General features: G+C 47.5%; 1 protein-coding gene across 1 annotated transcript in view; it reads left to right on the top strand.

The window, feature by feature from the left end:
* Window positions 1-13,939, top strand: part of CHTF18 (chromosome transmission fidelity factor 18) — a 39,137-nt gene that overhangs the window by 19,328 nt on the left and 5,870 nt on the right. Inside the window, exons 15-19 of the mRNA XM_066640487.1 lie at window positions 1,117-1,285; window positions 2,384-2,608; window positions 2,826-2,975; window positions 4,094-4,224; window positions 11,640-11,784. Coding sequence (XP_066496584.1) covers window positions 1,117-1,285; window positions 2,384-2,608; window positions 2,826-2,975; window positions 4,094-4,224; window positions 11,640-11,784 — 820 coding nt within the window. The remainder of the gene's footprint in view (window positions 1-1,116; window positions 1,286-2,383; window positions 2,609-2,825; window positions 2,976-4,093; window positions 4,225-11,639; window positions 11,785-13,939) is intronic.

Here is a 13,939-nt window from a genome sequence, read left to right as displayed (position 1 = left end):
CAGCTTCCTGTCATGTTTGGCAGGAGGCCTGAGTACCTACATCTTTTGGAATGTCCCCGAGAGCGAAGGACATTTACCCTTGCAATGCTATCTCCTCGGAATAGTTATTTGGCAGATTGAGAGGGACTTCCATTGAGGAAAGACTACTGTTGTGGGTTGGGGTGTGTGGAATCAGTCTAGCATATGCCCATTGTATCTGAACCTACGGTCATGCTATCTTACTCCAATTCTGGACACTTGTTCGGGCTGGAATGACCTGGTTAAAACTCAGTATGTTCATGGTGGGGGAGAGTGGATGCAGGGTTATCAGAGGTGTTGGCCAGGTATATAAAATTGATAATAAAGAGATTCACCTCAGTGGTGGTTCCCAACTGTTGATATTTTGATATATCTGATTTTAACATATGATAAAGGTGGATCTGGTTTGTTAATTGCGGAATATATGTTGTGCTCTGTCTGTAAATTATGAGGCTCTTGGGGCAGGGCCTCTGCTCAGCTTGACTGGCCCTTTAAAAGAGCCCTGGGAAGGCCTCAAGACTGGCTCTGGGAGAAGGGGTTACAGCACTCAGGTCCTCTTTCCTGGCTGGGCTGTTTCTACCTTGGTCCTGGGCACAGCCCAGGTCCTGGGCACAGCCACCCACCTGCCAGCTTCAGGCCAGCCCTAACATCACTGGCCTCCTGACTTTTGTAGGGCCAGCTACCCTCCCCTTCCCCTCAGGGAAGGTATAAAGGGCGGTTCCCTGGGAGCAGCCCTTCCCTGGGCTTAAAGGCCTCCCCCTGTGCTGCTCCCACCTCCTACTGCCTAGCTTTCCGACCCTGGAGCCTCCTCTTGAGGTAAGGCGGGGGCCGGGTGCAGGCTGGGGACCCCAACACCAATTTATTATGCCAATAAAGGTTCTGATATGGGTATTGAAAAGTTTTGTGGCCCTTTCTTGAGCCTTGTTTTCTCAAGGAAGTGCGGAGGGGAAGGTTTCTTCTGCTCAGGTCCGCCTCCCAAAGTGCTCTTCTGATTGGTAGTTGTTTTCCAGTCAAGTCACATGTTTCTGCCCATCTTCCAGTGGACATATTTTCTCTCCCTTGACCATTCATCCTCATACTTTCATTCCATGTCTCAAGGCAGAGGATTGGAGCGGACCCTTCACTTCCAACTCACATCCTCACTGATGGGGGTGACTACCTTTTCAGCCTCGCAGCTGGCAGCACTTCCCTGAACGCTGCCACTCAGAGGTTCCATCGCATCCTGCATCTCAGCACATCTTCTGGAGAACATGAAAAGCTCACCCAGGTCGACTTCAGTTTGGACTGTGATAACCTGCACCTTCATTAATGTGGCCAGTTAATTCAGATCCTTTCCTCTCCGTGGCCTGCTTTGGCCCTACCTTCCATTTAACAGTTGGGATGGTCATGATCACTCCATGGCAGCCACAGCTATTCAGCCTCTTGTTCTACTAACACCTGTCAGTTTTTTTTAGTCTAACTTCAAGCTTCTCTGGGGAATTACTTTCAATTTAAGATACTTCAGAAATAATGGATTTTTTCTGCTTCATTTAAAGTCATTTGTTTGGCATATGTGTGCAGTGTATTCAGATTTAACAGATTTTTGTCATTAACAGACTCTGTCCCCCCAGTTAGTCTGTTAAGTCAAGGGTTCACTGTATTAAAAGTGGAGGCATATTACATCATTACAAATACTGTGGACAAATACTGCAGGACTGTGAATTTGAACGTTAGAAAAACTTCTTTTTCAAAATTTATGGTGATTTTATATTTGGGGCTCTAATTCCAAAAATGGCATCAGTTTTGCCCTATCATGTCTAGTTTTGGAGATGTGGCATAGCCTTGTTAGTGAATGGTTCAAGCTGTTTCCTCTTGAGGAAGCCTATGCCATGGCTTCCTCACAAGAAAGCTGCTTGAATCATTCACTAATGAGGCTATGCTGTATCTCCAAAAGTAGAGTTGATAGGGCAAACCTGATGCCATTTTTGGAACCAGCGCCCCAGAATAGGTCTAACTTTTTTAAGACAGCAAAATGTGAGTTGGCCTGTGTAATTTGAATGGAACAGAAACTTAAAAAACAAAAACAAAAAAAACCTACAACTTTTCCTGTTGTTTTGTCTTTCTGCCATTTTTCAGAATATAGCTCCTGTAGAGACTTGTGCTGATTCTGGAAGTTTGTTTAGGCTCAGATTTTGGTGGATCTCTGCAGGGGGTGCAAAGGCACGTGGCTGGGCAGTAGTCCCTGAGGGTGCCTGACCATGGGTGGGTGGGTTCAGAGACCATCTGCCCATGGGCAGGGGTGGTAGTGTTCCCTTTTTTTCCTTCCTGTAGGAGTTCTTTCTGGGTTGAAGCCATCAGCCACCTCTCCACTCTGCTTCCTTTGCAGGGTTTGTACGACAACTTCCTGAACATGAAGGTGAAGGATTCGGGCCTGGGCTCTGTTGGCTTGGCCTTGGAGTGGCTGAGCTTTGTGGATCTGGTGAACAAGGCCGTGATGCAGGGGCAGAACTTCCAGCTCATGCGCTACTTGCCCTTCCTCCCTGTCTCCTTCCACTTGCTCTTTGCGGCTTCCAGTATTCCCCGGCTAGCCTACCCCAACAGCCAGCAGGAGGTAATGCATTGGGGTTATTAGACCTTTCACATTCCTGGCAGAAGTTGCAAAAAAAAAAAAGCTCCTGAACGTCTCACAGATAAAGAAGTCTACGTTGGTTTTGCAAATACTCCTTTCCTTATGAGTTTTTGAACATTTTGTGTAGGCCTCCACACTGTGATGCTAATTCCATCTTGAAAACTGAGTTGGGACTTGTCTGCTTTTGTTTTTCACCCAGGCCCTGGCAAAACGGACGCAGATGCAGAACCTCCTTGCTTCCATGATATCTGGGATTACACCAAACTCTCGAAGCCGAACAGGATCCCAGGCTCTCATCCTCGAGACCCTTTGCTTCCTCTTGGATATCATCTCACCAAAGCTGAGACCAGTAAGGAAGTCTGCTGTGGTTGAATTCTTGTTTTGTTTCCTCTTGTGAGATGCTGACCCAAGAGGACTGTCTTTGGTAGCACAACAAAGACTCGCGCAACCCAGGAGACATATGCTAAGCCCTGCATGATTCAAAAGTTGTACCTTGGCTTTATCTGCCCCATGGCAGGTGATCCTGGGTTACGCCACTGAGATTGCTCAGTGAGAGTTACTTGGAACTTGTTACTGGCACAGAGTAGTTACTTGAGATGTCGTACAGCCCACCAGTCTCTTGTTGCCTGTGGCCTAGTTCTTACTAAAGTTAACTGGAGTCTGGGCTGTACATCTGCAGGTGAGGGCTGGCATGACTGAAAAGCTCTTCCAGTTTAAAAAAAAAATTCCTTCCACATAGAAAACTAGATTTCAAGGAGAGAAGTTCTAGCATAATCTTCTCCATGACATGCTAGTTGTCTGAGTGCAGGGGCTTTTTGTAGTATGAAGCAGTGATGCCCCCCCCTCCAGTGGGGCAGCCCAGACATCATTGGTCATCTCTCCGAAAGAACTGCAGCTTGAACTGGACAAGACAAGATTCCTTATCTTTTCCAGCTGCCTTTAAAGGTGGTCTGAGAACGCCTGTTGGTGCTTTGCCCTTGCAGGGCTGGGTTTTTGAGCATATGTGATCCTTCTGAATCTGGCTGGCTTCTGGTAGAATCGCAGGCTCTTTTTAGTCTGCTGGGTCAGGATTAAGTCTCTCTTGGGTCCAAACAGATTTACTAGCAGTAGATTTACTTCAGCCTTCAGTAGAGGCTGAAGAGGAAAAGACAGATCTCTTTCCTTTGCACAAATGGTTTTGGCAGACTTCCTAGTTTTATGTGACCATGGAGAGTTGCACAGAGGTAGCACAAACAATTTCTCTTTGCACCATTGGTCGGAGAGGGGCTGGCATGCAGTGGGGGAGTCTGGCCCCTGCCTTGCACATAGAAGGCCCCAGGCTCAATGCCAGAAAGCCTCTCCAGATAGGACTGGGAAAGACCCTTCTGTGCCTGAAGCCCTGGAGAGTTAGTGGAGACGACAGTGACCCAGACAGATGAGTGGTCTGACTTGGTCAGTGGCGGCTTCCTGTGTCGTCCTCCTGTTCAGGTGAACACCCAGCTCTACAGCCAGAAAGAGAAGCAGCAGCTGGCCGAGCTGATCAGCACCATGCTGGCCTATAACCTCACTTACCACCAGGAGCGCACCCCTGATGGGCAGTACATCTACAAGCTGGATCCGTGAGTATCCACCCACTTCACTGTCACCTGTGCGAAGGGCAAAGCCTGTGGGGTCCTCCCTGGTCGTGTGAACCCACCATCCTTGACAAGTGTGGCTTGTTGCGAATGGAAGGAAGGGCTGGCCTGTAGCATTCAGTCTGTTATACTTCATACATGCTTCATACATGCAGGTTTCCAATTAGCGAAGCTGTCCTGGTCTCTGTGGGGGCCAGAATTACATCATTGCAAGGGCTGTGGGAGAGGGGGGTGCATTCTTTACAGGGCATCCCTCCAATTTTATCCCTCTTTTTCCAAACCAAGTTCTGTAGCGGCCCAGTGAGATTGATCTGATTAGTCCCTCAACGCACACAGTTGCTTAGGGCATCAGTGATGTTGTACAATGGGCCCTCCTTATCCGCAGGCTTTGCATCTGGATTTACTTACCTTTCATATTAATTGCCATGCGAAAAGGAGCTTAGCCAACATGTTCCTGAGAGCTGCGCGTTATATGTCAGAATCCTATGCGTGATTCAAATGCCGTGGTTTGGTCACTCCTGATAATATCATGTGATGTGCCCACTTTGTGTCTTGCACAAGACACAGCATAGTGTCTTGGGCAGATGTTGGTAAGTCTAGCAAGGGAAAAATGTCTGCACCCATCCCATATTGTGCTGCCTAGATAAGCAGGTGTGAATTCAAGCAGTTCTGCACCATGTATTCTGGTCTTGGGCTGGGCAGATATGCTGGGTCCTGCCCTCAACTGCTGACAAATGTCATCTACTCCCCTGGCTTTTGCTGCCTAGCAGGCCTGGCTTGAACAACCTTTGCCATTGCAAGAGCTCAAAATGTGAATGCTGAGGTTCTGGGAGGCAGAATTCTGCATCCAAAACCACATTCTGCACCTTTTCTGTGCTTCTGTGGAATCCCAGCCTCCCCGCAACCCAGTTCATTGCCTTGTATTCTGTTGCTTTTGCCAATTTACATTTGAGAGGTTCTGAGCAGGAATCTCGTTATGGATTCTTAGAGATTAGCCGGTTTTCTAAGAAATTGCTAAGAAGCAAATATTTAATTGCCTTTTGCTTTTTTGACCTTGGGACACCTCTGAAATTGGCACCAGCACCCTCCCTGCAATTCCTACAGGCATTTCTTTCTCTCTTAAAAAAAAAAAAAAGAAAGCGTTTTTTTTAACTTAACTGCTTTCTTGATTTTCATCAGATACCTTTTCCAAAAAAGACTGAAATAACACCAGGGGAAGGGGTGGAGTTAGTTGCCCCATGTAGCAGTGTGAGATAATCCGGACAGAGAAGAAATTCAAGGATTCAGCTTAAATTCTCTTATCTCTTGGCCAAAACATCTGGGTTTGTGCCTGCTGCTTTTTTCTGGCCCTCTCTGAGCAGATGGTGCAAACATCCTCTTCAATTTCTGGGCATGTCGACTTTAAACACATCACCACCAACCAACCTCCCATGATCTGTCCCCTGCTTACTTCCTCCCCACTGGCTTAATCAGACTTGATCCTCTTTGACTTGTCCCAATCTGTCTCGTCTCTACTGATGTCTCTTTCTCTGTGTGTATCTCTCTCTCTCTTTTAAATTTTTATTTAATGGAACTCATAGCTTCTTGCTATTTCCTCGTACAGACTGGGCATCCCTTATCTGGAATTCTAAAATCCAAAGTATTCTGAAGCCTTTTTGACCGCCAGCATGATGCCGCAAGTGGAAAATACCACACCAGGCCTCATGTGACGGGTTGCACAAAATTATTTAAAATATTGTATAAAATCATCTTGAGATTATGTGTATAAGGTGTATATCAGGGGTGTCGAACTCGTTTCGACAAGTTGACTCGTTTCAAAGTTAGCATTCATGGTGCCTGCTGAGCGCCGGAAATGACATAAATAAGCAGGAAGTGATGTCATTAAGTAGATGATGGCCAGAAAAAAGCACTTTGTTCTCACCTAGAAATTCATTAGCTGCAAATGGCAGAAGAGAAAATGTGCAAATCTTGTTAGCACTTTCATGATATAAGAGAACTGGTTAGTATTGGGCTGTTAGTCTAGTTCCAAAGTGGCTCTTGTAGGATGGAACTTAAGTCACTAGAAATGTTTGAGGACTCTGTGGGTCAATCTGGTTCACTAGTAAATCTACTGGTGAATAATTAGGAGTATGAGGGCACAATCCAGAGGTCCTCTTGGGCTGGTGCAAGTCATTTGTGCTGGCCCGGGTGGGCCCAGGAGCACCTCCTTGGGAGTTGGAAAGATGGGCGCGCAGCGGCGTACTTGCCTGTGGAGGCTGACACAAGCCTCCGTGCCAACAGAGGCACTGATGCAAGTGCCAACAGAGGCACAGATGCCAACACAGGCACAGATGCAGAGGCATCTGGTGCAAGGCACCAGATGGGCCGATGCAAGGCTCTGGGGTGGGCAGGGAGGAGGCAGGAGGGGGGCATTCCGGGGCAGGGGAGGGTGGGCCCTGGGAGTGGGCAGATGTGGAGCGGGAGGCAGGGCTGGCAGTTATGCCGAATCCCAACCCGTTCCTGGGGAGTTTGGAATGTCTTCAAGCTGCTCCGCTCTCCTTGGACTTGCGCCACCTCTGGAGGTGGCGCATGTTTGAAGAGACCCATTGGGGCCAGGGAGGCTTACTCGGCTTACTCGGACGTAAAGGGAAAAGATTCCCCTTACCTCTGGCTGAGCCACTTTGGGCCCCTATCCCACGCTGGGTATAGTGCAAGCCTCTTGGCTTGGTTCCAGCACAGGATACGATTGCGCTCTGAGAGTGGTGGTTTGTTTTCTTTTCAGACCAGTCAGTTCTGCAGAACAATGCAGTGGTTGTCTGCCTCTTATTCCTTATAAAAACCTGCCTTTGAATTTGTGCAACGACTGCTGGCAAATACCACCTTCTTGCACTTTGTTGAAACTCTTTCTCTCTGTCTCTATAAAAGCAAGAAATGTGATCAGTGGTCTGCCAAATCATGCCCAAGGTTAATATTGTTCGAAGCCTCCTTTTCAGTCCAAATCCCTTGCCCTTACCCAGTGGGGTTAGTGCTCAGCGTGTGGGGTCCCCCCCCCCGTATCAATTAGCTGTCTAGGCTCTGTTCCCATCCCCTGTGCACATTGAGCTGTCTCTTTCCAGGAATTGTTCCCCCCCACCACCTCCCTGCCTTTGGTTTCTCCCCTTCTACGAAGAGAAGGGGAAGATCTGATTTGCTGCTCCCCCCCCTCCTGCTCCACTTCTGGTCAGGAACTCTTCATCAGCCTCAAATGTCTAGCCAGTCCCAATCGGATTAGAGCAGGCAAAACAGCTGCCTCCTGGCTTTTGACAGAGGTGCAAAGGCGCCAGGAATGGCTCCCGTTATGCTGCTGCTGACAGGGCACTAGGATGCTGCACCCCTCGCTGCCCCAATGTTTCAAGCCCGCTGCCAAGAGACTTTGTTCATCACCGACTGGGGGGTGCCCTTGGTGGTTGCCCTGCTGCTTCTCGGCCTGATCTACCTCTTCATTTACCTGCCGGCCAGCCTCCAGCAGTCCTCCACAGATGAGACAGTGAGGAATGTGACGGAGAGGTACAACCTGGATGCTCTAGGCTTCATCAAGCAGTGAGGGTCTTGTGGGTGGTGACCCCCTTGCCCTGGGAGCCTCAAGGCTCACCAGTAGCCAACCCTTCGCCTCTGCAAAGTGATTCGGAGATGGGCTACAGAACCACTGAGACCTTCCCTTCGCTGCCAAGCTGGAAAGAAAAATGTATCCAAGAGAACAGTTTGGATGCGGTTCCTTGAAGGGAACACATTTTGGGGGTTGCACCAAGGGAGACCACCCTGAAGGAAGTCCTCTCTCATTGGACTGACTCTGGCACAAGTTTGTGCTCCTTCCTCTGACTTTGCAAGACTTTCACGGGTCGCTAAGCACAAGTCCCTGCTGAGTCAGTCTCTGCGACGGGGAGGAGGAGGTGCAGCAGGCACGAGGGAACCTGGTGCGAAGTTCTTTGCAGAGCAGCTGAACAAATTGGCCTCACCTGGTTTTGCCAGGGCAGCAAATGGCCCCCAAGACCTGCCTGTGGGCAAACAGACTTTTCAGCTTCTGAGACAGAGGACAACTTTTGAGAGACATGGGAAGGTGGCTCTTGGTTCTCCTTGGAGAGGGTGTTCCTCTCCCCTTCTTCCATCCCTTTCTTTTTGAGACTTTGTAACAGAAGTGGGGACTCTAGGGTTTGATAGGGACGCTAGGGCCTGTCTGGCTAAAGAGGGTTGGTCTGCTTATTGCAATGAGTAAGCAATGAGTAAGATTTTAGTTAGACTTTTTTCCTCCACAGGTCTATCAGCTGCAATGCAATTATAGAATCAGTTTTCACACTTCTAGCAAAATTACACTTCCTTGCCTCCCCCCTCCCGCAAGTTACAATTGGAGACAGGCTATACCCTTTGCCCTCCAGTGTGTGTGTTTAAGAATTTGGAGAAGGCTACGCACTTTTCCATGTGACTTGCTGATCTGGCCTGCCCACTGATTGGGAGGAAGCTCTTCCAGAGCAGCAACTCACATGAGAACAACAGGCAGTTTCTCCAAAAGGGTGCGGCAGGGAGGAAGCACTGCTCCAGTTGCACTTGGTGCAGAGTTAACTATCTCCAGTGGGGATTAATTTGGAAGGAAACAGGGACTCCTTCAGAGGTGCTGCAGGCAGCCCCATCGGCAGAGAGACGGCTCCCAGGAGCCTTCAGAGTATTTTAATGGATTTGTTTCTGGGTGCATTCTAGTGGGCCGTGGCCCAGAGTTGGGAAGTATTGACTTCAAGCATCAGATCTTGTATTTCTTGCTAGCATTCCCTCCTGGGATTGAGATGGACATATGTAGCTGCCTTCCGCAGACCTGGCTTGTGGCCCACCCAGGTCAGCATTGTCTGCTCTGACCACCAGCACGCTTTCCAGCATTTTATACAGAGGTCTCTCCCAGTCTTGCCTGGTGATGCCAGGGGTTGAACTGGGGACTTTCTTCAGTCCAAACAGGTTTGAGGACCGGGTGTCTGTCTAAATAAGCAACCTAATAATAGTAAATAGAAGTAAACCATTTGTTGGGGAACAACAGCAGGATTCATTCCAAGGAGCAGATCCCTGACATAATGGCTACATTCACAGCTCAAGAAAACAGGAATTCTGCTGGGTCGTGCTAGCTGAAAAGTGGACAAAGCGGACTTTTTGCTTTGATCAGTGTTTGCCATCCCCAGCTGCTAACAATGCAGTTGATAACTGTAAATAATTTCCTGCTGTTTAGCATGGGTTTGGATCAGTGTAAGAATCCTAGTTTGTTTGTCTTTTGTTTTAAACAAAAAAGCAAGCTTCTAGTTCTCAGCTTGTACAGATAATGTGCAAAATGGGCAGCAGTACCCCCTAAGTTACTTTGCATATCACAAGTGGCTTGCCTTTCTAAACCTCAAAACTAAATGCCCTGAAATCCCAAATCATGGGTTTAGATTGGGCCTGTTTGGTGCAACCACCTTTCTGTGGCTTGTGTCTGTGGCCTCCAGCTGCCTGCCCTCTCCATTAATTTACTTCTGTTCACCTTATCCACATGCCACTCCTCTCATCCACCAGTTCTGCAGTACCTCAAAATATCACGCTTGATTCACAAAGTATTAGGAGTGTCAGGCATGCAGCTCAATTTGGCACTGGGGTGTTGGTTTTCCACAAGTCTGTTTAAGAGGTGGGGGGGGGAGTCCACTCTGCAGAGTTGATGGTCCCTAGAACAAACTAGCTATCTACAGTCTGTGGCCAAGAGATTGGTCATCGAGTAGCGGGCACTCTGGATTTGGGGCAGTCCCAGAAGAAAGTTGGACACCATCACTTTTTCAAACAGAGAGGAACATCTTTGCAAGGGATCTTGCCTTTGTGTTGCCCTCTCACACAACACCAGAAATAGGGGACATCCACTAAAACTGTCAGGAGAATCAGAACAGACCAAAGAAAATATTTATTTAGTCAGTGTGTGTTCAGTCAGTGTGTGTATTTAGTCATTAATCTGTGGAACTCCTTGCCACAGGATGTGGTGATGGCATCTGGCCTGTATTCCTTAAAATGAGGATTGGATAGATTGATGGAGGAAAAGTCAATTGCAAATTGCAAAGGAGAGAATCGCAACAAGGCTGAAACAAAATTTCACAGCTTCAAAATCCAGTTGGACTTCTTTTTTTTTTTAAGTGGGGTCAGGTTCATAATTGGGCAAAAGACTGCTAGTGCCCCTCTAAGTTCGTATCCCACAAGAGAAGCATCAACAAGCCCTTGCTTTTGTCGCAGCTTTCAAAATTCAGATTTTGAAAACCTGAATTTTCAGGGTCAGCAGCTGAAATCTTGTTTTGGTGGATGAATGAATGTTATGGGTGTGACATGAAGCTTCACTTGCAAGCAGAGTCTATTTGTAGGCTATTATCCAAAGGCCAGTTCTTTTTAAGTGGTGCTTTATTGAAGCTTGGTGGTTTGTGTGTATGAAATGGGAGTGACAACATTGTGCATTTGCACAATCTTTTTTTCCAACTCCACTTGGCACTTTTCAGTAGATGTCAGCTGTGACATTTAAGGCCGTTTATTTGTCCTCTCTGTTCCTGCTTTCTGTATTTAAAAAAAACACAAACTAATTTCCTTCTTCTAAGTATCTGCTTAGAACCCCTGAAGACCAATAAACTTACAGTCTTCAGACAAATTGTTGGTGTCTGTGTCTTGGTTGACTCCTCCAACCCTGTGTTGATTAGGATTTATTTAATTGCTACCTATTCAGAACAATTTCAGGTAAATATCAGGCTTAAAGTGCAAGGAGTCTTTCAGTTTAAAAACAGTTCATTCAACAATTGGCCACAACAAGTCTTGCGTTCAGGGCTCAGAAACACCTGAGTGTTGTTGGGAGCAAATTCTTCTCTGAGTGAGTTTCTTTCCCTCTCTCACTGTGTACCTTCTTTGTCGCCAGCCTCCCATCTCTATGGCATAATCCCTGGGAATGTTTGCAGATATTCCAGCTGATGGTGGAAAAGATGAGCAATGGACCATCAATAACACTGGACAGTGCACAATTTGCCTCTGAAGTTAAAATAGCTCCTCTTTACTGATTTTGATGTCTTGAACAAAGAAATGACAATGAAATCTGTTGATTGGCTCTAGTTTAGGATAAACTAATGTATCGTGTACATAGGTGATGGGTAAGAAATGGACACTTTCCAGTGTATGTCTGTGAAACACTGTCACGGTCTCTCACAAACTTCCCTGATCCTTGAAGAAGTCAGGGTGGGGGATAGAGTGTTTCAAGATATACTGCTCTTACATTAGACAAAGGGAAACATGAGAGCTTTTGCTTGGCACTCCCAAAGCTTCAGACAGATACAGATAAAAATCGGTGTTGAATCAATGGTGTTTGTTTCTTTAATGGTTTCTCTGCCCTAAATCTGTTCCATTGCAAACCCTAGAAATGTGGAAGAAGTTTGTAGATTCCCAGACCTCCCCACTCAGAAGCCGCTGACCTACCAGGCCAAGCAGCTCATCGCGAGAGAAATTGAACTGGAGAAGATGAGGCGGACGGAAGCTGTGCTCCAGGTGCAGAACTCCCACCAGGTAGGACGCTTGGAGGCTCTTGTGGGTACATGGAAGAATTTTGGGGAGCAGGTCAATCAGATGGTATGTCAGTTGAGACATGGGCAATGCAGTGGGCCCTCCTTATCTACGAGCTCTTTGTTCACAGATTTGAATATCCATGGAGGCCATGGATAGAGGGCCTCAGGGGACCTCCTGGATGCTACTGGAAGTTGCATCCAGGAGGCCACTCGCAACCTGTGGAGGGCCGGGCTCCCAGCTAAGTAAGTGTGGTGCCACAAAGCCCCCCTGTGGATTTCATTATCCGCAGAATTTGGTATCCATGGGGAATCCTGAAACTGTACTTGCCTCCTCCTCCCCCCCATTCACCCCCAATGTAACTTGCATGCAGATGGCTTTGGAAATGTGGGTGTATCTGACAGCCATTAATATATTCAAACCCTCCATTCTTTTGATCATCCAAAGACAACACAGAGTGGAATTGGGGGAGCTTAGCACCAAGTTCAGAATTGCCCCTACCAACTCAACTAGAGTCTTTTCAGCAGCGTGGTTGTCGCAATCTTAGGGGGGTTTGGGGTGCTCAGAGTTCTTGGTTCTTGAACCCTAAAGCCCTCAAGGCCCCCCCCCCGTCCAGTAGTACTGCCACCACCCTGTATGTGCCAGTGCCACAGTCCAGGGACACTGAGACCCTCTAGGCTTAACTCTATCCCTTGCAGGCACTGAGCTCTTTCTCTAATTAAAGCTTCAGTCCTCAAGTTACTAGACCTCAATGAGCACTTGGTAGTTTGCTGAATGGCTAGGCAGGATTCTGAACCTTTGTCCCCAACAGACAATGAAACAACTTGGTAAAAGATTTTAGTTTATTAAGTACATAAGGTTACATAAGGCAGCAAATGCTAGAGGCATAAACATCTAGGAAAAATAGCAGCAATGAAATAATAAAGCTAGCTGGCTATCTCTATTAATCCCTATCTCTCACCTGGGTCAGTTACTCTTGTAGATCTCTTAGCTCCAGGCTACCTGTGAGGCGAGGTGCCCATGGTGGACAATGGAGCTCACAGCGTGCAGGTTGTTGCACCCAAAACTCTGCCCAAGAAGAACCGGACACACCCCCTGGGCACTCATTATTATACTTCTCATGCTAATAGTACTGAGGTGACTTCATACTTATTTAGACTGTCCAATCAGAAACTTTTGAGGACAGAACCTTCTCGGAATGGGTCTGGTTGCTAGTTCTTACCCCTCCCAACTGGAGATCCATAGCTGCATTCCATTCCGCTTGATCAGGCACCCCTCAGTCTACTGAGGTGTTAAACATTCCAGTGGGTTGTAATTCTTGTTGTCTGTCCTTTCTAGCCAGCAAAGGAGAGACAACAATCTTTTTGTTTACTCACATTCTTGCAGCTAGGAACTGCTAGCAACTTCTCTGTTACTGACTTAGTTTGGTTCAGGCTCCACATGCTAACCGAGGCCTAACATGTACATATTCATGACAGCGGTGTAGCCAACACCCCACAGGATCCTCAACCTGCATTTGGTCTCCATTATCATCTGACTCTGTATGACTCCGTGCACCAAGCAAAAGGCATGGAACCTCCACAGCTGTGATTTTCATACTGTTTAGGGCAGTTTGGGGGCTCCTTGATAGCTTGTCTGTGGTTCCTTAGGGATGAAAGTTTCAGTTGTGGCATGCAAACATCCCTGAAAGGCAGTTTCCCCAATACTGTCACTCCAACCAGTGGTTCCCAAACTGTGAGCTGTGGCTCCCCAGGGAGCCGTGGAAACTAACCAGGAGCCACAGTACCCTTGTGAAAAACCTGCCACCCAATCCAATGCATAGGATTGTGGCTCTGGTGGGGAGAAGCAGCCAATGACCCAGTGGGTCAAGGGATCCATCAGCTGAAAAGTTTGGGTACTGCTGCTCTACACCTTCACCTGTAAGGGGGGAGTAGGGTTTGTTCTTCGGGTCTGTGCTCATTTTGCATAGAATAACCTCACAGTATTATGTGTGGCTAGGGCAAAAAGAAAAGGAAAGCCAGTGCTGCATGGTGCAGGCATCTTGGCAAGACCACAAGACCACTCAGAAGCCAGGCGTTCCCACAGGTGGACTGCAAGAGCCTAAAAGATCAACCTTCGGTAATTTTAATTAGCGCTTCTGATCAGATGTGTCCCAAGG

Source organism: Tiliqua scincoides, chromosome 13 (assembly GCF_035046505.1).
Source record: "Tiliqua scincoides isolate rTilSci1 chromosome 13, rTilSci1.hap2, whole genome shotgun sequence".
In the NCBI taxonomy this organism is placed as follows: Eukaryota; Metazoa; Chordata; class Lepidosauria; order Squamata; family Scincidae; genus Tiliqua; species Tiliqua scincoides.
Note: the sequence above shows the minus strand (reverse complement) of the source record. Positions and strands in the feature narration are given on the sequence as shown.